This window comes from Indicator indicator, chromosome 26, assembly GCF_027791375.1.
Source record: "Indicator indicator isolate 239-I01 chromosome 26, UM_Iind_1.1, whole genome shotgun sequence".
Taxonomy (NCBI): Eukaryota; Metazoa; Chordata; class Aves; order Piciformes; family Indicatoridae; genus Indicator; species Indicator indicator.
This window is the reverse complement of record NC_072035.1, coordinates 50,242-78,227: the sequence shown is the minus strand read 5'-3', so window position 1 is coordinate 78,227 and position 27,986 is coordinate 50,242. Positions and strand designations below refer to the sequence as shown.

The window sequence follows — 27,986 nt, the reverse complement described above, 5'->3', positions numbered from 1 at the left end:
CTGAGTAGAGTCTTGTTTCTATTAAACGTTTTTTGTAGTATTGTTCAGCTGTGTCTGGCTCTCATTTGTGGTGCATAAATGGTGCTGGAAGGAATTAATTTCAGGTGAAAGACTAAGTCTGCAAGGGCAAGTAAGGCACAGAGCTTGGGCTGGTGAGCATTACTCCATCAAAAATACTGCAGCTAAAACTCCATAGAGTATTTTGCCTTCTGAATTTGATTGTATTTTCATTGTGCTTGTGGAAACAGAAAATACAAAACCTGCAGAGCACTGGGTGACCAGGCTGATAGTTTCTGAGGTCTTGGACTCTCATGAGACGTGTTTGCCTTAAGAGCAATGAGCCGTAGTTGCTGTGGCAGCTAAACAGTTTATCAGCATCCATCTCTGTTCAGCCTTGAGGGACTAAAGTAGCCTGATACAATACAGTAGTACAGGAAAGCAGGACAGAGTAAGTCCTCAACCTGCAGATAGTCATTCAATTACTTTTGGCAGGGGAACAGGGTATTGAGAATTTTACAGGTTTTGAACATGTATTTTAAGTGCATTGGTTTAAAGGCAGTAATGAACAGCACAACAGATTTGATGAGCATCAGAGGTTTTTAAACTACTGCCCTAATGAAGTCTTTTGTCACCAGCATACCCAAGAGAACAGCAGATATGCAAAGTCACTCAAAGGCCTTTGGAAGTGGACTTCTGGGAAAACAACTATGAGTTGGGGAGGGAAAAAAAGGATTATTCCCAAGTCACCTGGATTGTAAGACTGGTTCTTGAAAAGAGCCTTCAGTTTCCCACTAGTGGGCTGCAATCGTCCTGTTGACTTTGGAGCTTTTTCTTGAAGATGGATATGGATGTGGATGGCTGGTAAAATATACTCCAGATCTCACCAGCAGTAGTAACCTCACTGGAATCTTCTCTTTCTATTGCAGATGGGATCTGATGGGATCTAGGAAATAAGTGTTAAGTGGTGAGGTGCTTGGGAAGCTGCTCTTATGGCTATGTCTGCATTACTGCTACACTGATAATGCCAGTGGCTTCCACTACATCTGTGACACCTTTTCTTTCTACCTGCTGCACAGGGATGTGGGGGTTTGGAGTGATGGTTGGTTGGTTCTGGCCCAAATGCAAAGCCAGGTATGCCATGGCTACCCTAGTTGCAGTGACATTAAGCCAAGTCTGTACTTCTCCTCACTGCTATTAATATGCATTAATTTCCTTGTATATTTAAACCTGTTTATGGTATATAAATACAATGTTCAGCATCTGTGATTCACAGATCCTCCACCATTTCACTCAGTAAGTGTCCATCTAGAAATCACAGAAATTATTTGGTATAACTGTAAAGAAATTTCCTAATAAAATTATGCTGGGTTTAATAGGCAAAAAAAAAAAAAAAAGATACTGGTTAAGTCTCACACCATAAAACAAAGGTTTTCCTTGTTGTGATTCTTTTCTGAACCATTTTCAATATTTCTGCACAAGACAGTATGCATTAACCAGCCTTTATCTAACTTTTTTTCCCCCAGTTCCCTGTCTGGGATGAGGTTTTAATTTTTTTTCCTGCAGAGTATTATCAAAATTTGAGCTCTTCCCACCATTTTGCTCTTTGATACTGCTCAGTAGCAGAAACCTTTTCATTCCTTAAAATACCAATCTCCTCAGAAGAATACTAGAAGAAGGATTCTAGCAGCAAATGATATGCTAACAGCCCAGAAAGTTAAAATATGCTCTTATTTAGTATCTTTTGTGAGGTTGCAGATGTGTTACATGTAACTTGGGTTTCAATAGGACCAATCCAACACCATCAGATGGCAGAGGAATTAAGTTTACCGTGCGTGGTACAAAGGTGAGGTGTCATTGCTCCAGGGATAGTTTTGTTCCATACTCACCTCATGGTAATGTGGAGAAGTATCTTTGCTATTATGGCTGTAACACTTAGGATGAGCAGTGCTGTGAGACTATATATTGTCCACTCTGTAAATAAGGAAGAGAGAAGAGAGGAGACAGAGTTAGCACACTGCAAGGACCTTAAATTATTAAACCAACTGAAGAGAGGCCACCACCTTCAGAGTTCCTGAAGCTCAAAGCAGCAGGCACAAGTTCCCTCCCACCTAATGCTCCTTCCTCACAGCATTGACTGTTCATCATTTTTACAGAATTTCATAACTGCATAAAGTCCCAGGGCACAGTTCCATCTGAGGTCAGTACGCCCACAGCAGTTTAACACTAAATGCAGCTGTGGTAACTTAGGCCTTGGCCTGGGCCTAGTGCCACTACATCTGCCCAGACCCCTGGGCGTGTTCTGCAGCCTGGCTGCTTTGGGTCTGTGCAGCTCAGGTACAGTCAAGCCCTTACACTTCAGACTCGGAATGCATACAGCACTGTGTCACCAAGGCCCAGCTTCAACAGTAAGTAAAAGCAGATGCCCAGAGCAGTTTAAAGATAGGAGACCAACAGTAACGTTCACCAGGAGTGCATTTCCAGTCCTAAATTATTTACAACTCAAAACCTCCTGAATGAAGTAATGTCTTGCAGGTGAGTTCTAAACACATCACATCTCCCACCCATTAACTTGCTTCCCCCTCCTGTCATTCCTGCACCTTTGGTGAGTGGGGGTCAGCAGGCTCTGCCAGACCCTACAGACGCTTGCCCTTTCCTCAGCACCTATTGCCACCTCCCTGGTGTGCACTGCTCACTGATGCTAGTAAGGAGGCTGCTGTCTCGCATTATTCTGATGTGCTTTCACACTTGTGGGCTCTCCATCTTCAGAGTGTTTCTGACTGATTTATGCTGAGAAGCGAGTTTTGAAAATTAATGACAGCAGCAGAGTTAGTGGCAATTAAACTAAGTGAAAATCTGTCTGTTAGTAAGAGACACAGTGGGTCAGATAATCTGGAGGAGGCAGTGAAGGATATAGCGACTCTGGACTGTGATTTGGCAAAATGTTTTTCCTGTTTCCACATTTTCCTGTAATATTACCAGGCATGGAGCTACTAGGATGGCTTGGGCTGGTTGTGATGACATAAAGGATCTTTGATGACCGGGCGGTATTGATGCTGAGGTTTGCTTGTTCATTTATCTTCTCTGAAAGGGTCTGATTCACTGAAATCTTGTTTTGATGCACATTGTCCTTCACAGCTGGAAACACAAGAGTGTATTACAGTAACCATGTCTTAATGGGTGCAATTGGACTTGACTTGGTACCTGTGAACAGCTATGTGCTGCTGTTTCACTTAGAGAACGCCAGCAGTCAAATGGTGTCTGATGACAGATAAAGCCTAGAGTTCACCAAGATAGGATCCTAAGAACTTTCCTGGAAGCTCATCATAAAAGCAGGTACAACTCAAGGACTAAAATGTTTTCTCCTAACACCTTTTGATCTGAGTGAAACAGACTGTTGGACTATTGGTTTATTTTGTTTTCTTTCAGTTTTGTCATTTTCCAATCTGTTTTGACAGGCAGCTCTGTGTAGGATTGAACTTTGAAAAGGTGTATTTTGGAATTTATGACACAGCTGACAGGAGTGTTCCAAACTGAGAGACATTTTAGCTAAGCTTTTACCCACTGAGCAGTGGCAATAAGAGGGATGAAACACCAGTAGACTAAGTTAAAATACTTGCTCTTTTTTGCCATTGTGTGATTTAAATGCTTTAACTGCTCATTGAAAGGTATAAAGAGCAAAGTTAGCCTCTTACCTCTGTATCTGATAGCAAACCCCTGGGCTTGATTGATTTCATCTGAGAAAAAGTATAAAATGACAAAATCCAAAGAGATGTTCAGGGTGTGGGGAGGCCGGTTTTTGCCATTAAAACGAGCTAGAACATGATAGGTATAGCCATCCAGAAATTCCACCATATCTGTAGCATCTTTAATTTCAAAAAGGGCAAAGCTGAAGTGGATTCGAGATGCTCCTGGAACTTGTATGGTCCAGTAACAGACTTTGCCTGTGCCATATGTGTCAGGAAAATCTGGGGAATAAATCACAGCTGTAGCAGAAGTGTAATTCCCTCCACAGGCACCAATAAGGGCTGCAAAAAGGAGAGGGAGAAAAATGAGAAAGGTATTACACCTTCATTATGCACAGCTTTAGCACTCTCTGTAATGCTCAGATGTCACTTGAAGATACAGACTTGCTACCCTAGCAGGATGCACTGTGTCTCGAGAACGAGAAGCTCAACGTGTCTCAAGGATGAGAAGCTCAACAGGAGCTGTCAATGTGCACTTGCAGCCCAGAAAGCCAACCAGATCCTGGGCTGCATCAGGAGAAGTGTGGCCAGCAGGTCAAGAGAGGTGATTCTCCCCCTCTGCTCAGCTCTGCTGAGACCACACCTGGAGTACTGCATCCAGTTCTGGAGCCCCTATTACAAGAGGGCTATGGACATGCTGGAAGGTGTCCAGAGGAAGGCCATGAGGATGAGCAGAGGGCTGGAGCACCTCTCCTATGAGGAGAGACTGAAAGAGTTGGGGCTGTTCAGTCTGGAGAAGAGAAGGCTCTGAGGTGACCTTCTTGTGGCCTTTCAGTATCTGAAGGGGGCCTACAAGAAAGCTGGGGAGGGACCTTTTAGGCTATCAGGTAGTGACAGGACTAGGGGGGATGGAATAAAGCTGGAAGTGGGGAGATTCAGGCTGGACATGAGGAAGAAGTTCTATCCCAAGAGAGTGGTGAGAGCCTGGAATGGGTTGTCCAGGGAGGTGGTTGGGGCCCCATCCCTGGAGGTGTTTAAGGCCAGGCTGGATGAGGCTCTGGCCAGCCTGATCTAGTGTGAGGTGTCCCTGCCCATGGAACTAGATGATCCTTGTGGTCCCTTCCAACCCTGACTGATGCTATGATTCTATAATTCAAACTGGTGTTCTTTACCTTTCACAGCACAGGAGCACAGCTATTGTGTGGTATTTGCTTGGAACACAACCATTCTCTTCCATTACTTTAAGACCTATGTATCAAATCTGAATGCTGCAACTGTCCTTTGTCCATGTATGTAACCACGTACCCTTCCCTGCATCCCTGCAAGGACAGGATGAAACCAAGTCACTGATTCAGGGACTTCTACTCCCTCCCTATCAGGCAAGCAGGCAAGTGGATTAGTGACTGCAATACTCACTGTTGAACTGCTGCACTTCCTTCACAGCCTTAGCAAATTGAAATAAAACAAATTTTCACTGAACAGCTGAGCTTGGAAAAGACCCCTGGAGACTGTTTAGTCTAATCCCCCTGCTCAAAGCAGAAGACATTTTCTGGCTGTGTTTTGAGTCTCCAAGGATAGAGACCACAATCTCACTGGGCAACCTGTCACAGTGTCACTCTCCCCATAGAGAAAAGCTCTTATCACAGAATGTTAGTGGTTGGAAGGGACCCCTAGGTCAGCTAGTTCAACCCCCTTGCTGAAAGATAGATTACCTAGAGTAAATGACCCAGGAACATATCCAGATGGGATTTGAATGCCTCCAGAGATAGATACTCCACAACTTCTCTAGGCAGTCTGTTGCAGTACTCTGCCACCCTCAAAGTGAAGAATTTTTTCCTTATGTTTGTGTGGAACCTCTTGGGTTCCACTTTCTGTCCTTTTCCCCTTGTCCTGTCATGGGACACCATGAGTCTGACTCCATGCTCCTGACACTTGCCCTTTAGAGATTCATAGGCATTAATGAAATCCCCTCTCAGTCGCCTCCGGGCTAGGGCGACGGAGCTCTCTCAACCTCTCCTCAAAAGGTGGATGTTCCAGTCCCCTATCATTTCTGTGGCTGTCCACTGGACTCTCTCCAGCAGGAGGTGAAGTGTTTTGAAGTGTATCAGTTTTCACAGGCCTTTGAGAAAGAGCTTTAATAAATACAAACTAAAAGGGACCTGAGGGAATGAGAACAAGAATTAGCATATGACTGCCAGAAAAATCATGTCAAAACATTTCTCTTTTCATGGAGCAAAAGTCATTCACAGCCTGAGCAAATCTTCGCGTTTCAGTGCTTTGCTACGAAAGATCTTACAGAGGAACTGAAAGACTATGAAAAAAAGAATAGAATGTGAAAGCTCCCACAGAGGTACTAAGGCCCACGGAGGGATCTGTGCTTGAGATTTTCTCCTTGATAACAGCTGATTCTTTAGTCAAAGAGGTATAATGGTTTGGATAGATTGAACTGATAAAGTTGAGATTTGTCCTAGTGATATCAAATTTGTACTTTGCAGATATCTTTTAGGCATTGTTACACTTGGCTGGGCTGTTTGCAATTACTGAATCACAAGATGTTCTTCAAACCAGCAAGACTAATTAAGAATGTTAATGACTACTGCTTCACAGATGCCTAACAAAGTACAACATTGCCCCATATGGAATGGGAATGCTCTCCCTCCCTCATTTCCCTCTAGAGCTCACAGAATTCTGTGTTGTGGGTCTGAATGTCCCTGCTTTAGGCCATGACAGCAGTGCACAAAAACACAAGGTTAATGGAGTGTGTGGGGGTGGGGGTGTACAGGGTATGGGTGAAGGTTCTGTGGATGACACAAGCTGGACAAGAATGAGGTGAGCAGATGTTGCTCATCAGCAAAGGAAAACAGGTGGCAGTTACCAAGATGACCTCTCTTACCTGGCAAGAGCTCTCTCCTTTGCTGTTTACTAGAAAAGATACTGCAGGTCCTCAGGGTAACATCTTGCTGAACTCTTGGTCACTCCAGAAAGGGAAAGCTACAAAGGAAGCCTTTACCCATAAAAGATTTGAGAGGCCAAGAACAGAAGGCAACAGAGGATACTGCAGTGTGAAGCTACACACTATCTCAGCATGGAAACTAGCATGCAGCTCTCAGGGAGAATTTGGATGTGAATAGCAAGCCTAACTGCAGTCTCAAATGAAATGTCTCTCTGCCTCGTCAGCTAGGAGCCAGAGAATAAGGGGATGGGAAGTTTGGTTATGTGCTCAGAAGGCAGAAAATTACACCACTTTTAGTTCCAGAAAGATAGCTTCTGGACTTAGAAGGTAGCTTCTACATCAGAGGCAGCAATGATCTATTGGTGCATCCTGTGAACTGCTCCAGTACTCCCAGCTACACTGAGAGCCTGTGCTGTAGCCAGACAACTGGGTACTGCTACAAGAGTTTCTAACTATAAGAAATGATGAAATCAGCAAAGAAATGATGAAATCAGCAACAGTCATAATAGCAACCTAACCTGTTTGCAGTAACTTAATCATATACCTGCTCTCTGTTTAAGATCAGTTCTGAAGGCATGCCCTTTGTGATAGCTGTCAGTACCACTTGTGGGTTAAGTAAGAGACCCTCTCTGGAGCAGAAGTCATTTGCCTGAGCAGACATAATTTCTTGGAAGAGGTATTTCACATTACTAATGGATGTGAATTTTATGTGAGATGAAAAGCAGCTTTATTTTATACTGAATTTGGGTGTTTTGCTGTTTTGTATGCACTTAAACCCTTTTATCTAAATATGCTGAACATGTGAGGCCTCTCCTTTGGGAAAAACTGAGCCTGTTTCCATACTTACTGTCAAAAAGAATGACTCTTCCATCCCCACCACAAGGCTGAGTATGGTCTCCAAAACAAACACTGTTGCATTCTGTACTGGCTGCCTCCCCATATCGCCAGTAGTCAGGATTATTTCCACAGAAACAAGCATAACCTGATTCCATGCCTGCAAACTTTGACAACAAAAATGCATAAGGAAGAGCACGATAATATTTAAAGGAATGACATCAGGAAGTTGTGTGAGCAAGAAAGCTGGCAGCAGAATATATGCGTGTGTTGGATGAGGAAAATTAGTCAGAGGCCCCACCACAAACTGTTTTGTTTGAGCTGTCAGGATGCTTCATAAGACTAGTGAGGAATATGGAATGGAGGGCAGTTGGTTCACCTCATCACTCACAGCTGTAGTTAACAAGCACCCTTTCTCCTGGCAGCGTTAATTGCTCGTTGGCCCAGACTGGTCTGGATGCAGACAGAGGGCTATGTCCCCTGGAGTGGGAGTATAGCCACTTTAGATCTATTAAAGGTTAAAAAAAAAAAAAAAAAAAAAGGTGGGGAGGGGGGAAGAAATATGCTCAAGAGCTCTAGGCATGTTGCCATCTTTAGTCTTTGAAAATATTTTGTACAGGTATGTCAAAGAAATCACCTTAAATTGCTGACTTCGGCAGGAACTGATGCACATTTGGATAGTCAGCTTGTTGGAGGTCTCACTGGTGCCAGTCAAGGGTGGTGGCTCTCCATGGTCCTTGTAACACCCTAGATTCCCTGGCACTGGCAAGAACAGATAACAGTCATTCTAAAGGTGTGCCTAGAAACACCCACGACACAAACCACTTTACACACTACCTGGTTGCTAAGCATCTATCTCTGTGTTGTCTTGATTCTGCAGTATGGGAAATGTTACTCTATGCTAGATCCTTGTCATATTTTTCCAAACATGTCCAGCAATGACAGATGGTGAAATAGCATCAAATCTTCTTAGCAATATACTTGCAGTACTCTGTAGTTGGTTTCAGTAAGCTGAAGCTATACAGACAAGAAAAATACGTGGATGATTTCTCCTGATAGAGACAACTGAAAAACCCAAAAGACATCAAGCGGATTCAGAGGTTTTGTGGGATTTATTGGCTATGATCATGAGTAGTCTAACAACGTAAATTAAACACTCTGATTTATGTCTGATCTTCAAAAGAATGACATTCTGAAAGTTTTCTGAAAATGGGGAACCTAAACCATTTTAGGATGGAGTTAGGCAAGGTTTATGGGACAGACTATAGACTTATATAAGGCAAATTCCTGGTATTTAAAATATGAATTCTGGTAGGAACTCTACAGATCATACTTTATGGCACGTACCAAGAAATTCAAAATGAGCAATATTACTTTTTTTTAAAGAAAGCTCTATTTATACAACATGTCAAGGCTCCTTGGTCACTATGAGAGGTCAGACAGTTTTCTCTGTTCAGTGCATATTTTGTCCTCTGTTTCTGTTTTGGGTTTGCACTTTTCATCAAACCACGTTTAGCCATGACTACTGGAGAGAGGGTGTGAGGTACAACATAGGGCTGTGTTCATGACATAAAACCATCCCTTCCCTACTTGTCATATCTGCTCAAACTCATGGAATTAAATCTATTACCAGATCCGTGGTCAGATAATCTTTATCCCTCTGCCAGAGCAACAAGGATTTTTTTTTGTCCACCTAATTGCCACAGGTCTATACGACACCTGATGTGCTCGGAAAACGATAGGAGTTTTATTTATTCATCATTCCTTATTTCAGTACTCAGTAAACCCTGAACCCTCTCTTGCTAACATCTTGTGGCACAGCACTATTTCAGTTGGTTGTTTTTTTTTTTTGGAGGCACTGCTCAGTCTGGGATTTTTGCAGCCTCCAATGCCTGACCACATGGATTAGCTCCCTCTGAAGGAGCCATCTCTTACAGGGGTGGCTCTTCTCTCTCATCGGGTAACCTGTGTGCCAGCAAACTGCTCCTGCGCTATTGCACTTTCCCATAAATACAATAGGATTGTACTGAGCAATGCTGTACAGTAGTCCTGAAAGCATCCCTTCACTGGATTCTGGAAGGCACGTTTCTCGGATTTCTCACACGAGTCTGTGTGCAGCAGCCACTGAAACAATGCCTTGACCCCAGAACTCCTGTTTGTCTTCTGATTCTGACAAAGAGGGTCTTGCTCCTGTTCTTCTGGAAAATTATATACTGAGTATGTAAACTGAATGTCATCTTACTGTTGCAGTCTGACCCATCCTGACACCTGGAGCAGTTAACAGTTCTGAGAGCTTGCTCCCACTTAGGCCTGTGCTCCCTGTGGTAGCTTTCTTATCTTGAGGAAGAGGGTAGCATAGCTCTTAGTGACCAGCAAATACTGGTGTGTACGTGGTTACACTCTTCAGGAGGGTGATTACAGTAATGTAAAGAACTAGTCAAGTTAGGAAGAAAATTAACACATACATTTTTAATAATTAAGTAATGTTGCTTCAAATATTGTTCAAAAATATTTTTGTTTTCTAAAAGTGATACCATTTCAATTATAAATGGAGTTATGGCTTCAATATGCCCTGCAGCAACATGCATATAAGCACTGAGACTTCAAGTTGCAGCCTGATTTAACATACCTTTGGAAATCCCCATTTGCAGCCCCACCCCAGCTGAGCACAGCTGGGCAGGTAACTCAGAGCTCAGGTTTTTTGTACAGTGCACAATTTCACTGTCCTGAAAAGGCTTCTAGGAAGCCTTAACCTACCTAGCTCATGTTTCTAGGAGACCTGTGATTTCCTAAAAACACTTTTATTTTATTTAAACAGCTTCATTGGTGAGACCCTTCGACCTTGTCTCCAGAAGATTAGCACTTCAGTATGTTCCATGCTAAGAAACTAGACCAAGTAGTTTGAAAATGTCTTACATTTTGTAAATAAATCAAGTGTGCCTTTTTGGTACATCCTAAAGCTGATTAGTCTCTTCAGGGTCCCAGAAGTATTTTAACTTTCTCCCGTCTAGCAAAGAAATGGACTGTCATGTGATTTGGAATAGACAGGAGAAGGACCAATATAGCCTCATAGTGAACAGTTATTTCCATGCCAGTGCCCAGCATTTCAAATTATTTTGCTATCAAATCAACAACCTACATGAGCCCAAGGACATATACTTAGCTAGAAGCCCTTAGTAGTTCCACATTAAATACATGATTTAACACTCTCTGGAACTGGGAAAACATGCACAGAAGAAATTATTCCTACACATGTGTCTATGATTTTTGACATGCCAGTTCCTCCTACTGCTACTGATGGGCTGCTCCTAAACCTGAGACACCACTGAGCTGCTGTTGAAGGGTAATGAGAACCCATAGTGTAAGTGTAATAGTAGAGGGGAGAAGATCTAACTGGCAAGCACTACTTTTGTATCAGATCCACAGTGATCACAGATTACTGCTTTTGCAAGGATATTTTGGGCATGTTACAATAATATGCTTCTCATTTCCCCTGTATTCAACTGAATCAGGATGTATGTCTAGGGAGCCACTGGACATAAATCTAACACAAACTAGTCTACATTTCTGCATGTCTAGCAGCACTGCAGAAGAGACCCTGGAGATGCCAACAGACTGGGAACTGAACATGAGCCAGGAGTGTGCCAGGCAGCCAGGCAGGCCAACAGGCCTATATTAAAATGAGCACAGCTGGAGGTCAAGGGAAGTGATTATCCTCTGCTCAACACTTGTTAGGACCACGTGAAGACTATTATGTCCAGTTTTGAGCTCAAAGCCATGTTCCCAGCTATGCTCATCTAGCTGTCTCTCAAGAGCTTCCTAGCTTTTTGCAGTGGTAGTGTGCTCCTGTGAGTCCTTCCGGCTAGCAGGAGCCACTCACTCTCTTTGAGCCGGTGTTAAAATCGTACACAGGGCAGCTTTACAGAGCCATCCATACAGCTCTGGGTAACTTTTCTGACTCTGCCATGGAACACTTCATCAATATTTCAGTCAAATTTATTATATGACATACATGTACACCAGAAATATAATTCCAGTAATGAAATCTCTTTATGGCAAGAGACTGATGCAGGCCATAAACATGGCAATGCAACTAAGTGGGACAGCAAGCATTCCTTTCTTTTACCTTTTGGGAGTTTAAGTTGTTATTTTCTTTGAATTTCAACCTAACCTCATGAAAAAAAGACAAAAAAGAGTCAGGAGTAGCTGCATCACTGCACCATCTAAAGCATTAAGTTCCGAATTCTCCATATGAGATGCACATGTTCTCTCAGGACTCAGCGCTGCCTTCTTGTCTTTAATTTTGCTTATGTCCAATCCAGTCAGCCCAGCAGAGAAGCCATTACAAAAGAGAAGAGGAAGAAAAAGCAAACCAGCTTCTGCTGGGGTAAGTGCTCCTGACTTCTGTCATTATGCCCACCCATCCTCTCCTCACACAGCTACATGCTGTATAGCATGTTTACACATGCAGAATGCTAGAGCACATTTCTGAAGGAGCCATTAGCATTATGTATAAATATTAGTGAACAAGACACATGATACAATCATGTGAAATCATCGTCATAATGAAAAATTCTTAACTGGAGAGTCTTAATTACTGCTACAGTCAATCACTTCATGCAAATCTCTGCAGGCAATCAAGACACCTCATGTTGCTGGCATCGTAATGGTATTATGTGGGTATAGTTTATATGTAAATTATGCTCCAGATACTTGTCTTTTCTAGTAGTAAATACAATTACAGAAATGAAGCTTATATAAGACTTTTTTTACTTTTCTGAAAATTTAAATAGGATTTCTTTACACAATTGTTTTCTTGCTCAATCACAAAACTCTATCCTTTATTACACACTTCACAAGTTGGTCTTGATGGTCCTATGATTTAGCATCATGCTTACTGAAAACACAAGATCTGGTAAAGAACAAAAGTCTTTCTTTACTTCCAGAGCTTCATAAACCATGAGGTTTGTATTAAGACTTGGATGGGTTTGCAATGTACAGTTTGTTCTAAATTGCTGCAATTCCTTTTTCTAGTATCCAGTTTCAGTGCAATGCTTGAAGCAGCTGCTACTGGTCAAAAGGACATTTTGTAAATGTAAGTCTGCATTATCTGTGCAAGTAAGTGTCCAAGTTTAAATCCTCTGCTCCCCACCACAGAGAAAATGAGTGAGGCTGCTTTTAAAAGGATCCTTTGTGTAGAACAAATGGAGTGGAGAGAATTTGCCTTTCAGCTTTTTCAGTGGTGCCATATCCAGAGAATTTGTTAACATCTGTGGTCTTTAAAGAAAATGCAGATTCTTTCGTTTTAGACTAAGCTAAATTTCTTAATCAGGAGGGTCATATTTCCTAAATTGAAGCCAGTATATTAGAGAATTAAGAGTAAGATGTCCTCTGAACAAAGAGTATCGGAGTGTTGAATAATTTCATGTTATTAGGTAAAAGTTAACTGACCTTTTTTAAGGTTACACTTATGTGCTTATTTGCCTTGCCTGAAGTTGTGAATCATTTACTTGCATTCATAAATACAGCAAGCTGTGAACAAAGTAAAAATCACTTTTGATCCAGTTTTCTTTGTTTGGTTTTGTTCCTAACTTCTAGCAAAAGGTAATTGATCCTAATGGAAAATATACCTAAAGACAATTGTTGTGATGCTTAACATTGTCTGCATAAGTTACCCCAGAAACAGAGTACTTGCACAGAAGAAGTTAGGAAAGCAAGTAAAGGCATGGCTGATTAGACTCAAAATACATAGTTCCAGTTGCTAGTTAGCATGCAGAACTGAATCCCTTTTTAGTATTTAGGCATATTTTAAAGAATTTGGTTCTCAGGATTTTATCCTGAAGCGTTCAGGAACAAAGACGTTGGAGCATATTGATACAAATCAGGACAAAACTTCCACATTTTAAACATTAACTATGGAAAGGACACTTCAGGCAAATAGCTTGTGAAGTATCTGTTACAAAAAAATCATCAAAGCCCAGTTTGTGGTTTCAGAACAATGCTAAGAACATGCACTTGCAAGGAGTAGAATTTTAGCCCAGAGCTTCCATATACCAAACAAACAGCCACCTCTTCCACGTGTACTCTGACTGTCTTCATTTCTTCCATGCAATTCTGTATAGGATGCATTATCTACACTAAACTAACAACTTCCAGTTTACAAGCTAATTTTTGTCCTCCAATTTAATATCTGAATGACATATTTCTAGGGATTCAAAAAACTAGCAGTACTTCACAAGTTTTCAGTGACACTCTGTTATTACTGGTAACTCTGAGACAAGATGAAAAGGATAGCTATGGAGAACAACTCAGTAAGCTTCTCATTATCTCTAGAGACCCATTTAAAATATAACTTAGTCTGCAAATGAAAATAAGTTGATTTGCCCTGTCCTAGTTTCTGTTAGAAAATCACTACCCATTGTTGTGCAACTGCCAACCTCTGCTCAAGAGAGATGCAGGCCTAAAGAACTGCATGGTGCTCTTACTTCGGCAGGATGGAATCTCACAGTATTTCCAATATATTCCATCCTCATGCTCTGCAATGTAGCACCATGGGCTGACATCTCCATCAGGGTTCCTGAAAGAAAAAACAAGACACTGAGTGAAAAGTCATCAACTATTTTCAAAACCCACATAAAGATAAATCTTATTAAGCTTTAGTGTCGTTACTATTTTTGCTCTAATACCTATTGAATACCTGATGGACTTATATATCAAGAAAAATGCAAAAACAGTCAGGAATTTCAGATTTTAGTTATTACAGTACACAGCAAGCACAAAATGCTAGTGTAGTCTAAAACATAACTTCTCTTTAAGTCTAAAAGGTGCAGAGCTATTTCTGGACAACTGAGACAGAGGAAAATTTTCATCCCCACATCCTGCATGCAGGTTTCTTAGGCTCCTAAATTTGTTTTTTGCTTTAGTACAAAATAGTCCAGACCTCAACTTCCTGTAAGTATGAGATGACAAAAACTAGGCAAGACTGAGGTCTTTCCTTCTTCAGTAAAGCTGAATACATTTGTTCCAGTGATCTGAAATATCGAGGGGTGATAGAATTCCTTATGTGGTTTTTCTGATGACTCTGACTGAATCATCATTGGTGATTCACTCTGATGATTATTCTCTGCTGTTGTGTAGCATCATTTACAATTGCATGCCTAATTAATCATTAGGTTATTTAAAAACTTTTTCTATGTATACTTTGAAAAACTTTTCACACTGAAAAGTGTGAATTTAAGAAAATAAACTGTTATTTTGGACAGTCTGGTTGAAATCTGGTCTCTCTTTGGCCAACTGCAATCTTTTTCTCATGTACTTTGTCATGAATTCTATTAATGAGACTCAAAAGTGTCAGTTCAGCTGCACGTTGTCATTCGGCCACATTAACAACTGTTTGTGGCAGAACCAGCCTTAGAACTGCTGGGGATATTTTTTTGTAAAGAACAAAACACTGAAGGTAGAGAGCTGGCTGACTAAAATATTGCTAGTTAGGCTTTCAAATGGACTAGTAAAAGCAGTGGATGAGGAAAGCCTAAGACTGGTGGGCTAGGAATGTAGGTGTAATGACAGAGCTTCCAGTGGCTAAAGAAAGTATAAGGCAGGTTTGTCCTCAAAATAACACAGTTGTCCTTTTTACAGTTGCAAGATGTTTTGCATTTACACCTGCATGACAAAAATGAGGTATCTGCAACTGAATCATGGTAATGATACTCTGCAAAAATAGGCTTTAAGACGCAAGGAAATTGCAGAGAAATGTGATGTCTGTAGAAATCTTTGCCTTGAGCCTCAGAGGTGTGCACAGATAGCAAACAGTTGAGTGTCTTTCAAAACTTCCAAAACCTTTGGTCTGCATAATTTTGTTACAGCTGAAATGCGGAACATTGTGAGGCATTTCCATCTTAGCAGGGTGTCTTGCTGCAAACAAAGTATTCCAAGTAAGGGTCACCAATGGAGCGATAACATGCTTCTGATTAAAGCTTTAGTCTAAAATTAGATTACTCAAATGTTGTGCCTAAACTTCAGCCTCATAGCAGTGTATTATGCCTTTAAAAAGAGCCCTGTAAGATGTGTGTTGCCTCAGAGCAGGGAAGATCAACTTGTTGACTGCAGCCAAGCAAAAGAAAGGCATAGAAAGAGCTTAACCATCCTTCCCTACATCTGCGAGAATATTCCTGGGCCATGGCAAACTCCATCAGCACAGTCTAACACCTAGCAGACTGAGGTTAGAAAGCTGTTTGGTAATCAAGCTGTTTCTCAGGCTTCTATACCAGATTATATGCTTCTTGCTCCTTGTAACACCTAATGATTGTTTGCTAAGCGAGACTCTAGTAAGAATTACTGTAGAATAAGCATTCATCTTGTTCTGCACGTTTTTGCATGGCTTGTTCATGGGTTGCTTGGTACTAACCTAAGCATTAGCCAGAGATGACAGCCAAAAAGTAAGACCCTGTAGATAGTCTATGATGCTGCCATACAGCGTCAATCAAAATGATGTTCTTGATTCTAGTACTAGTATCAGAGGAGATTTCTTATAGCCCTGGATTAGTGTGAGTACCGAGACACAACTCTCTGCACGTCAAGGAAATTGTTACGCATTTGCTGTTGTTGGGCTGAGGAAGTCTGTAAAGTTGGTGTGAAATGTTTTGGATGGGAAGAGTCCTTCCAGTGCTTACATGCCAATCTGAAACAAGACAGCTGGATGGGTTTATTTGGTTGCAGGCCATTTTCTAAGGAGAATGCTCAGCCTCTGTGGAGTTTCTCTTGTTGGTTGTGTGTTTTTCTTTGCTCCTGTAAGATGCTGAACTGATTCAAAAGACAGTCAATTCAAAACTTGGCAATACTGCTTTCTCCTGTCACTGAGAACAGAGTCCACTGGTGCAACATATTGAACAGTATTATGTTAGAGCACTGCTGCAGCCACTGGAAGAGATCCCAAGTAAGTCTTTTTCTTCCCTGTCCTTCACCAGCATTCCTCAATGGGAAATATCCTTCTGAGTCATCAAATACTCTGAAAATGCCACCAACTCCTTTCATCAGTGTGCTCATCTGTCTGCTGCATGTAACAAGACCTCTTGCTGATTCCTCATTAACTGGCTGGCTCTGCCATATTCTGTCCAGGTCTGATTAACTACAGAAAAGTTCTTGAATCAAGAACCAGGCCCCAGTGTTCATGACACAGCAATTTGGTGACCTCCTGAGTATTAATTTTTATTCACTTATCCTTATTGCTTGCAGCAAAATGGTTTCAACACAAAGGTGGCAATAACCCTTAAGTAAAAGCATCTTCCAGGAGAACTGAGGCGTGGCTTGAACCTCCCTGCAAGGAGACATTAAAGCTTTTCTTGCTATGCCCCAGGTAACTCAGTTCTCAACCTCTGTCACCATTAGTAAGTGACACCACTCAACTTTATATGCATCCTAGATGAGGTGATGACTATCACTGTTTAAGGAATGTATCTATCACATCTACCTATTCCCACAGTAAGAACAGATGGACATAAAAACTTAAGTGGTCAGTCCTGCAAAGGCAAAATTCCCTGCATAAATGTTACAAGGCAGGAAAAAGCCTGCCGAGCCTAATCATCTCTGAACTTAACTTCTTATCTGGCTCCTAAACTCAGAAGGTCCTACCTAAGTTTCATTCTGAGTTCTATCCATAGTGATGGAGGACTTCTCTAGAAGCAAATGAAAGTGGCCTGGTTGAAGCTGCTGCAGTAACCATTGACAGCTGACATTCTGAATTCAAACGACAGCTCTACGTCACTGAGCTGCTCATGCTCACTGTGAACTTTTAGTGACTAACTTTCAATTAGCACAGAATTTGGCAAGGTAGTGCGTAACAGAACAAGATTTGTGTGTAAGGATACAAACCCTAATGTTTCAAAGACTATATGATACGGACTTTGGGTAAGAGTTGCATAGAAAAGGTTATTCCATTAACAGTGTTTGCAGACCCAGGGTACTGATTACAGGATAAAACCCCTTAGATATCCATGGTTCTGACATTCCTCACTGAATGATAGGAAGTATCCTAATTTTGTCTCAACTGTTTAAAGAAACATTAAGTTTACAGGCAATGTTAGTAGCAATGAGGTATTTCTTACCTGCAGTAGTTATGCTCTCCAAGCCCTCCCTCCCCATTGGGATATTTCAAAGTATTATAAGGGTGCTCAAAGGTCTCATTCCAAAACAGACAAGGTTTCCCTGCATACTGGGAGGTCTGGTTCTGAGTGCCACGATAGTCAGCCCCATTTGCAGTGTAACATTCTGGGAAGAAATGGAAATGGAAAAAGAGAAATAATGTCTGTAGGTTTAATGTTCAGCTGTTGTCCCCTCACCTGCCACCTCATCCCCCAGAGCCCAGGTTCCCTTTCACTAATGTTTCTCAGATTGTTCAGGCACCTAAGGATGCTGGCTGGGATTTCAGTTCTCTCTCAGTCAAACATCTATTGAAGAGATTATGACTTCATAACTTTACTAAACAATGTGTAAGACAGTTATGTCTGAAGAGTGGTTAATACAATTAGCATGCACTTTCTGAATATTTTCTGAATTTTACTGTTTTCCTTGTGTATTACTCATTAGGATGAATCTGTAACTTGTTAATTTTTAATTATTTACCATACAAACTCTCATGACAGTGTAATTAAAGCAGTGAAAAGCTGTACTTTATAAAAGTGGAAGCTTGGAGGCATGGATCTTGACAACATTTACAACTCGATTGAGAAAAATTATTAAGCATTTTTTTTCTCTGCCCTGAATTGCCTTAGAAAGGGACCTCCTTTGGTAGAGTATAATCCTGACACTGTCATTTGCTACTAAAGCATTTATGTTTTCAAGTTAAAACTTACAGGTATTTTTTTGTATCTTACAGTATTCTTTTGCCCTGTTCAGATTTTCTCCCATTCATGTTTGCTTTTCTAGCTTCCTAATGCTCAGCAAGTTAGAAATCAAAGCAGAGAATGACTTCTCTAGTCATTCAATACTCTATCCCCTGCTAAACTACAAATCTCATGTTGCCTGGCTTTGCTGTGTCTTATTAACATCTTCTGAGCAAAGAAATATTCACATGCACGACCAGTGTTACCTTTACTAAAAATAAAAACCATCGCTGATTAAATGATGCACTGTGAGGGTGACAAAGCATAGGAACAGTTTGCTCAGAGAGGCTGTGGAATTTCCATCCTTGGAGACATTAAAAAAAACCCATCTGGACATGATCCTGAGCAACCTGCTCTAGGTGATGGTGCTTGAGCAAGCACCCTCTTGAACAAGATGACCTCCAGAGGTCAATTCCAATCTCAATAGTTCTGCAAATCTGTGAGTTTCTTTCAGAAGTAGTCATGATAACTAGTGCACCACCAAAAAAATCCATCCTATTTGTGAATTTGGGAACATTTATCATCCATGCATTTATTTTTAAATAGTATTAAAATACAACAGTCCATGACAGAATTAAAACTGCTGTAAATGCTTCTTCGTACTGAGTGGCACTACCAGCAAAAGTCACAAATGCTTCCTACTAACTGCAGGCTGTGCAACCTTCTGTTTTATCTGATAATGTTCTCTGTAGAAATCATGCAGCAGCTACAGAAAAGTTTTACTGCCTGGAGGGAAAAGGAGAGTGCCCTTCAGTGGAGTATGCTGATCCCAGGTGCTCCCCCTTACAAAACAAGGCTACAAAGACCTCTGTGGCTACAGTTGGAAGAGAAAAAAAAAAAAAACAACCCACCCTCAGCTCAACCCTGGTATTAACAGTTTTTTTGTATTTAGAAATACTGTGGGAGAAGGGGAAATATATTATTAAAACCATGCCTTTGAAATTAGTTTAGTCTGGGCCCACAAGTGTCAGAATGGTGCAATTATAACGATTATTTCACAGTTCTATTACATAGCAGATGAAAGCTCATGTTATTTTGCCTTGACTGCACATTTTCATGCCTAGGCAAGTTAAAGTTTCTATTAAATGAAATTCTGTTGATGAAGGACACACACAGAAGAAGTCTGCAGAGCCATTAATGTACACTGCTGTGATCCGTGGACAGAAAGCTATCTACACAAACCCAAGCTTCAGGTCAGTGCCCCTCCTTATTATAATTTACCTGACTGCCTTAGCCATGTAGGTGGGCTACAGACATTGCCTTAAAAATGCAAATCTGAATTTTACAGTATTCAAGCAACTATAGATATTTGCATAAACATATGAAAAAAACCCTTCACAGTAAAGTCACCACAGTGCTGCAGCTTTCTTCAATACCTCTCTTGCTTTGTGGTTAGTGTGAGAATTTTTCAGTGTCATAGCTGAAAACTATAGGCTGATAAATTTGACAGAAAAAGAGAGGAAAACTTAATCAAACTGGATAAACAAAATAACATACAGTACAAAGAAGCAGTTGTGAGAAGTGATAAACACACCCACAGAAGATGTCTACTTCAACTTAGTGCTAGGACTTCTTTTGCTTCTCACTTCTGATGAAAAGCGGTGTGCAGGAAGATCTCCCCAGCAACACGAGGAATGCTGTAGTACCTGAATGGAATCTGGCACGCAGACTAAACTGAATTTATCATCAGCCCATTGTAGGATCTGCTAAGACTGGGCCATGCTTTAACTTGCAGTAGCAACCACTTTTCATTTTCATGTCAGCTGTTTTTTTGGAGGGCTGTTTGTTTTTAATAGATTTTCTTCAAACTTCACTAGTACTTAAAGGACATCGTTGCACAAAAGGAAGAGTTACAGCTTTCTTCCTTCTCTGAGCTGTAGCTTTTTGTTCCCAGGACAAAAGGTAGCTGTAACAGTGCCTCCTGTATTCTTCTGTAGTACCAAGAGATTTGGCAAAAATGTGCCAGCAGAGTTACGGTGAGGCTACCCGGCTGTGTTAGCTTCTAGATGCAGAAGGGGGAGAGGTAGTGAGATATCACATAAAATCATTGATTATACCAGAAAAACAGACATTAAAACTGGTTTTAATGGAATTTAGCAGCTCTTACCAAATTAAAAATTATCTTTTCGTGTTACAAGTAATTTGAGCAATTTTCATTTTGTACTGAGTACAATCTCTTCAAGTAAATGGTGGCATTTAAAAATCAGGTCCTCAGACCTAGAGACTTTTACCTTGAACTATCAGCTTTAAGATCATCTGAGAAACATTTTGCATTGTTCTCTATAAAATTACTAGCAACATGGATACAGACCTCTCAGCATATTGAATATCTTGGCTCTAGCAGCTGAATTCTTATATTTACCACACATAATATTTGCCATATTTTGCTGCACAACAGCCAAGACACTACCTTAGCAATCTCACTATGGAATTAACATTCCTAGTGTGTCGAAAGTGCAAATTGAATGCTTCACCAGCAGACTGACTACTGTCCTCTCCATTTCAAGTCCATAGGCTGCAGTTTAAAGACAAAAGTCCAGTGAGATTCTGGATAAGAAGAGGTTTGAACTTCTGTCCTTCTTTTCATCTTACACCACTGGTACAATAATTCTGAGAAAAGGTGAGCTTAAGAAAGGTCACTCAGGTTTGTCTGCACAGAACAGTCAGAAAGAGTGGACAGAACACTACTGATAAAACTCTTGGGCTTACTCAAATGACCTGATTTCTCTTGGGCAGATTATGATCATGTAGAAGAGAAGGGAAAAAAATAAACAACAACTACCACCTGTCCTGCCACCCACTGGGTCCAACTGCCTCATGTTGGTTGATACCTCCAGGTTACTTTTAGGCCATGAAGGCCTTCACTTGGAATCTAACATCGCAGCAGTGACTCAAGGGAATTAATATTGATAGAGTGAATTTCAGAAAGCCTTATTCTGTAAAGTTTTTCAAGAATATCACAGTGTCACACTCTCACAGTATATCAGAGGTTGCAAGGGACCTCAAGAGATCATCAGGTCCAACCCCCCTGCCAGAGCAGGATCACTTAGGTTGGTCTGCACAGGAATGCATCCAGGTGGGTTTTGAAAGTCTCCAAAGAAGGAGACTCCACAACACCCCTGGGCAGCCTGCTCCAGTGCTCTGTCACCCTCACTGTAAAGAAGTTTCTCCTCATGTTGAGGTGAAATCTTCTATGTTCAAGTTTGTATCCATTGTTTCTTGTCTTACTGTGAACCACCGAAAAGAGCCTGGCCCCCTCCACTTGACACCTACCCCTCAGATATTTACACACACTGATGAGATCCCATGGTACCATGCACCATGTCCAAGTCCTCTCTGGGTGGCAATGACAAGGGGAGAAGAGGCACTTTATGGAGGTTAAAAAGCTGACAGCTTCCTAGAAGGCATCAGAGTGCCACTGTGCTTGACAGATGTCACGTGGCTTCTGTTCATGTCCCCAAGGCTCAGTTTCAACTGTTCTGTCAACTATAAATCTATGCTAAATCACTAGGGTGTTAGAAAGGACACAGAGAAAGCTGCAACCATCCAGATCTTGAAGTTTCCAACCTTCTCATATTTCTAAGATCTTAACTCAGGTGGGTCTCAGACATAGTCTGAATTAGAGGCTTTGTGTCAAATCCATGATTAAAACTCAGTGTCTGTGATGATTTCACTCCATGAACTGCCTACTGACCCTGTTGCTTCTACTGTTACGTGCAGATGTCTGCAAGCAGAATTAATCAGTGACAGAACCCCTGTGGTAGTTCTAGCCACGGAACACTGGAAGGTGCCAGTGGGCCCTGTTCGAGATAACGACAGAACATGCACAGCACCATGTGGTCAGGGCTGATTTGTTTGCAACGCATCAGGCGTCATGGCGACAGAAAAATTACTTTTTAAGATGAATTGTGTGACTAGATCTGTATTGAGTGGCAACTGCTGTAAAGAAAAAGCGGAACGGGGATGGCTGTCCACTCTGAGTGAGTGCTCAGTGTGTGATACAGGTTCACAATTAGTTTTATTAGAGCCAGATCAACATTTGGAAGATCAAACAGCAGCTGTAGTAGAAATTTTTTCCATCTGTCTCAGTTTCTTCTTCGATGTAGGGACCTTACAATGATCATTTATGCATCATGTTGGAACTGTGTGGCTGCCTGCAATCCACATGGATGCCAGTTTAGGATAAGCTGAAATATTAAGGTAGTGCAGAAAATCATAGTCTGCCTTTTTTACTGAATGAAGCACTGATGATTTAAACACTGACATTTCAGAGGCTGCATTGGCTTCCAGTGATTTTCTAAGATGGACTTCCAAACACTGGTTTTAATCTGTAAAGTCCTTAATAGCAAGAGGCCCATTTACCTGAGAAATTATCATTTCATGCCACATTACCACAGACAGAAATAATACAAACATTTAAATTTAATCTGCAGTCCTTCCTGTACAAATGAGATGAGAAGCAAAGAAAACAGCTACCTTTTTCTCAAACACTCTTCCTTTTCTGGCTGACAAGTGGGAAATCTTATGAATCTTCTGGGCTTCTGTATTTTCTCAAAGACAGACATTTAGTGACATCACAAATTGCAGATTGAAGAGATGGAAGTTTCAGGATGGTTCAAACGAATTCTTAGAGTACTCTTCTAAATTTGGGGCAAGTATGTAGCTTTCGAGAGGGAGAACACAGAATAACAAATTCGTTACTATTTCAGAAAAACAAAACAAAACAAAACAAAAAACCAACATAGTTATTTGCTTTGTTTTAAATTCTGGAAGCTACTCGGACGGTGGATTAAAGGTTGCCAACATTTATCAAACGGAAGCTAGCCTACCCAGGACAGAAATTATCCTCGCAGCTACTGCTCAACAAGAAGAAAGGTTTTCTTTTAAAAATCTGCAGATTAGTAAAAGCTAAATTAAAGTGGCTGCTGTTTAAATCTTGAGTTTCAGTACAGTGGTGTGATAGTGACAGCCAGAACACAAAATGTTCTGCAAGGTTAAAGGAAGGAATATAGATTCCTCAAATCTGCATGCTTTAAGTGCTTGCTCAGTTCTCACTTGTTTTTCTCACAGCCTTTCAGAAGCCAGGGAAGTGCTTAAGCGGAATATAAGGATATAGAACCAAAGGTGCCAGGTTCAAAGACTAGGCATCAGCTGCTCGATGCATGTGCTTGCACAGTGTTCTAAGAAGAGTTTGGAGTCATTTCCATTCGTTGTAAACTGTTCTAGTTCTTGCTAGAGATTGTGATTTAAGCACTCCTCCTTAAATGAAAGCACTGCATCTAGGTGCAGATGGCAACAGTTACAAGGCACTAACCAGATGCTGCAGTCTCTAATTTGATTGAAAGGGTATAATTAGACAGAAGAAACACTTCAATGAGAGAGTAATGCACAGAGGAAAGGACAGAAACCACTTAACCCATGCCAAGATACCCCAGCGGTAACAGAAGCAGGGGCCCACGGATGGAAGGGGCAGAACACCAAATTACCTTCATCGGATGAGAACGTTTTTGTTTCCCTATGGATGTGAATAGGGATTCTATTATCATAGGTTGCCACAGTTCTTCATGTGGGGAACACTGATTAAAACCAGAAGAAGCTTCAGGAGATCAAAGGCACAAATATGGCTTCTGTGGTCATTATTAAAAATATTTTTAGCAGTGTGCTGGTTTTCTTTGAAGATGCAGTTTTACTGATTGAATCAACAGGCCATTTGCATAGTGCAACAGGATTGGCCAGGAAAAACCCTCCTTCCAGATTATATTATGATACAAAATGCATGCCTTTGGCAAGTAAAAGGCTGGTTTAGACCTACCCAAGTGAAAAAAAAAAACACTATAGTACTTTTGCATTTCAATACTACTCCAGTTAATACATAAGTCCTCATCAGAACCATCATGCCTATACTGTAACTGCAGAAAAACCCACAACAGTTGATATAAAGAAAAAGACAAACAAACAAACAAAAAACCCCAAACCACTGGAAAGAATAATCTTTGTTAAAAACTGCAACCTTCAAAATCACTACAAAATAACTGCCCATTTGGCAAATTAGACAAATTCTGATGTGATGCTATGAGGGCTCATGATTAGCTGACCATTTCTCTTTTGCAGTGTGGGGGCACTCTGTGTGTAGTAAAAATCACCTCTCGTTTGACATACCCACACAGAGACACACATATCATTTAAGTCCTCAAACGCGAACATTTTTGCTAATCAGAACTATAGCCTTATTTCGTGTTGGTCCAAACCAGACAGTAGCCACAGTGAATGCTCGCCTGACATTTGACCAAACCTCAACTTAAGCATCTGTCTTAAGCATTCCTATAAGAATGTGCATTCCTGGGACTGTACAGACATGTGGAGCCCTACACTTGTGCTCCCTGGCAGAGTGTGAGTTTTACATATGGGAACTTGCTATTCTTGTGAAACTTTGATTGCTAACCTTCGACGTAATCACTTTTTCATTACTCTTCCCTTTTGCATTTTGTTTAGGGTTTTTTGGTGGTTTGGGATTTTTTGGGGGGGGGGGGCAGAGTGGAGCATTTCTGAGTTTGGGATTTTTGTGGGGATGCTTTGTGTGGCTTTTTTGTTGTTGTTGCTGTTTAAAAAAAAAAAAAAGGTTAATGCTATCTGACTAGCCAGACCCTTTCTGGAATATGTTGTAAGCAGGCAAATTAGCCAGGAAGCATAAGAGGTGGTTACCATTATTTCTAATGCTTAGAAGTATGTGTTTTGTACCTTTTTTTCTTCTAATTCATACAATGCAAACGTGTTATATTAACCACAGCTTCGCAGCTGCTGGCTGCTCTCAGCTGCAAGGCACAAACACGCCTATCTTGTGACTCTTTTATCACTGGAAGGAAAACTGAATGATGTGGCCACATCAGAATTCAGTCCCTTAATACACCCATTTGCTTGCTTTCTTAGTGAGTTTTCAAACTGTTGCTCCATTGTCAAGTAGGGCAGATTGAATCCCTTTGGAAATTTTATCAGGACAGGCCATAGCCACTGTGTGCATGGAGGGAGTGGTCGGTTGCACAGCCAGTATGGTATGACATGACTAAGAACGCAAATTTGGCAGCTGGTGGCATGTAATCCCTGCCTCCCTTCCACTTCTTTGGCTCCATCCTGATTAAACCATTCACATAACTCTGGATTGTGAGTTACACTCTATGCATGTACGAACATATACGCTGAAGTGTCTGACTGCTACTTTTTCTACCTGTCTGGTTATAGAAATGCCTTTTTCAAGTACTTCCATGACAACAGCTTGAGGCATATTAAGTAGAAACATTTCTCTGCATCAGGAAGAGAAAGGCAGAAAACATGATGAGACACAAGGTTTGTGAGAGAAGGCTTAAATAGCACCAAAAAGGAAAGACTCTGTGGGAGATAAAACCAAGGACATGGTGACCCAGTATTGCTAAATGGAAAGAAAGCAGAGAAAGGAAAAAGAGATTGATAATCATATACATTTCTGATGGGGAAATTAAGACTTATAAATACAGAAACGGCAAGTGAGAATTTATTGCAAAATATTTGTTCACAGAAACTAACATTTGCTGAAGGATTTCCCTTTTTTTTGGCCTTGTAATACAAAACTCAAATCCCTACAATCCTTTAATGTTACAAAATCTATTCACACATCTCTTATTTCTGATTCTCTGGGCTGAGAAATGCGGTCTGATTGAAGTTTGAATGTTGCAAACATCAGTGTTCAGATTAGAAATGGTTAGATGTCACACAGCAAAACAGAATCATCCTGGAGAAGTAGCAGAGTACTACGTACAAAAACAATTGTTACTCTAATTCTGTCAGTCCAAGTAATTTTTCAGAAGTCAATTCCAGAAGTTAAAGTTTCTCTTCTATCTTAGCAAACAATGGCATGATGTTGTCTGTCTTTTGACTGCACTTTACAGTGAGTTTAAGACACACAACTGATAAAAAAGGAACAGGCATTAAAAACTTACTGTATGACAAACTGCCTTACAAAAGGAGTAGTAATGTTTGTCCTTCCAGAATTATGAGAGCTTGAAGCGCCACCTGATCCCACTTCAGTTCTGCAGGACTAAGAGTCAAGAAGATCCTGAGGTATGGTTTGTGCAGATTAGCAACTGCAGATTTTGTACCTGCTATACAAATTACAGGTCCTTGAAAGGTAGCTTTGCACTGTTCCCAGATTCTTTAGCAGAAGACACACAGGTAAATGTACTTTCTAAATCCACTCTCCTTTGTTACCCCTTCATCCAGAAGCATTATATATTCTTCCTCCCCTGCCCCAGCAGCTCGTGCTCAGGCATCTCTGTATGCTTTAGTGGTTGCCACTGCATGCAGTTAGAAGTTGCCTAGAGGAAGTGCAGGTGCATAAAAACAGGTAGAATCCCCTCAATAGGTTATGCACCAAACATTCACTCTCAGTCACAGTTCTGTCTGCAGTTCTGCTCAGAAACCTTACAAGAAGATGTTCCTCAACTTAATAACTACTGTGAGCACCAAACATGTCCTAATGGTACTAGGAATGGACAGACTGTTAGACATGGTCTAGCTAGCTCTCAACAGGCGTATCCAAAAATACTCTCAATATTTCACTCACTTCAGGTAACTTCTGAGAAGTTGTGAAGTTTATCTTCAGAGTTCTCTTTCTGCTAAAAGGCACTTCCCCCACCAAGAAAACCTATGTAAGTACTCTCCAAATCTAATTAAATGCATCTACAAAAACTTTATTAGCAAGCATCTGTTCATGGCAAAAGAAGTAGAGCAAATTCTATGTTATAAGGAATAGTAACAGTTAGAATATGCAATATGTATCCAGGAGGGCAATGCATCTGATGGCTGTGACAATTACCCGGAACAGCCACTTCAGATCTTGCGAAGCAGTTCTAAACGATCATCAAGGGAGAAACACGGCACTTGAAATCATCAGTAACGACCAAGGTGAGGACAAAAGGGTACAGAGAAATTTTAAGTGAAAAATCACACTAACAGGTAGAAAAAGCTTCAGGCTTTCCAGATTCCTTGGCTGAGTAAGAACTAGAACGGTTAGAAGAGTTTGTGCTTGACAGGGAGCCGGGGCAGCATGCTGCCTTCAAGCGAGACGGCCACCCTCCAAACTCTTGGTTCTGCAGCCCCGACTCTGCCCTGCTGCCACTGGCTGCACTCACGCCTCACGCTGCCTGCAGACGCCTCTGTTCTGCAGACGCAGCTACCAAACTTGTTTGATAATTCTCTTCCCCTTGCCTCACGCTTTCACGCAGTTTTCTGAGCACTCAGCCCAGCAAGCATACAGAGATATTCCAATACCGACACTGCCAACAGCCCCGAAAATACCCGCGGCACGTTTGCAGGAGCCGCTCCGAGCCCTGCACCGACCTGGCGAGCAGGAAGGGCGGTCGAAGGGGTGCTGCCGGGCGGCCGAGTCCTTCCGCAGCCGCTGCGCGCCGGCTGGGCGTTCTGCGCAGTTCGGGGAGTGAGTGCCCATCTCCTTCGCCCCTCAGCCCTGCGAGGGGACCGGCAAGCAGCCCCGGACGCGCCCCGGCGCCCCGCGGCGCGGCACTCACCGGAGAGAGCGGGCTCCCGGCAGCAGCTCAGCGCCAGCCCCGAGAAGGCCAGGACGGCGGCGAGGGCGGGGGGCTCCAT

At 41.5% G+C, this 27,986-nt stretch overlaps 1 protein-coding gene across 1 annotated transcript; it reads right to left on the bottom strand.

The window, feature by feature from the left end:
* Positions 1-780: 780 nt before the first annotated feature.
* Positions 781-27,986, bottom strand: KREMEN1 (kringle containing transmembrane protein 1). The gene is made up of 9 exons (XM_054392749.1): positions 27,908-27,986; positions 17,574-17,736; positions 13,956-14,047; positions 8,108-8,232; positions 7,484-7,637; positions 3,693-4,025; positions 2,977-3,135; positions 1,887-1,971; positions 781-943 (listed from the first exon to the last, which is right to left on the bottom strand). Exons 1-9 carry the CDS (start codon positions 27,984-27,986, stop codon positions 781-783), a joined length of 1,353 nt encoding a protein of 450 aa, XP_054248724.1.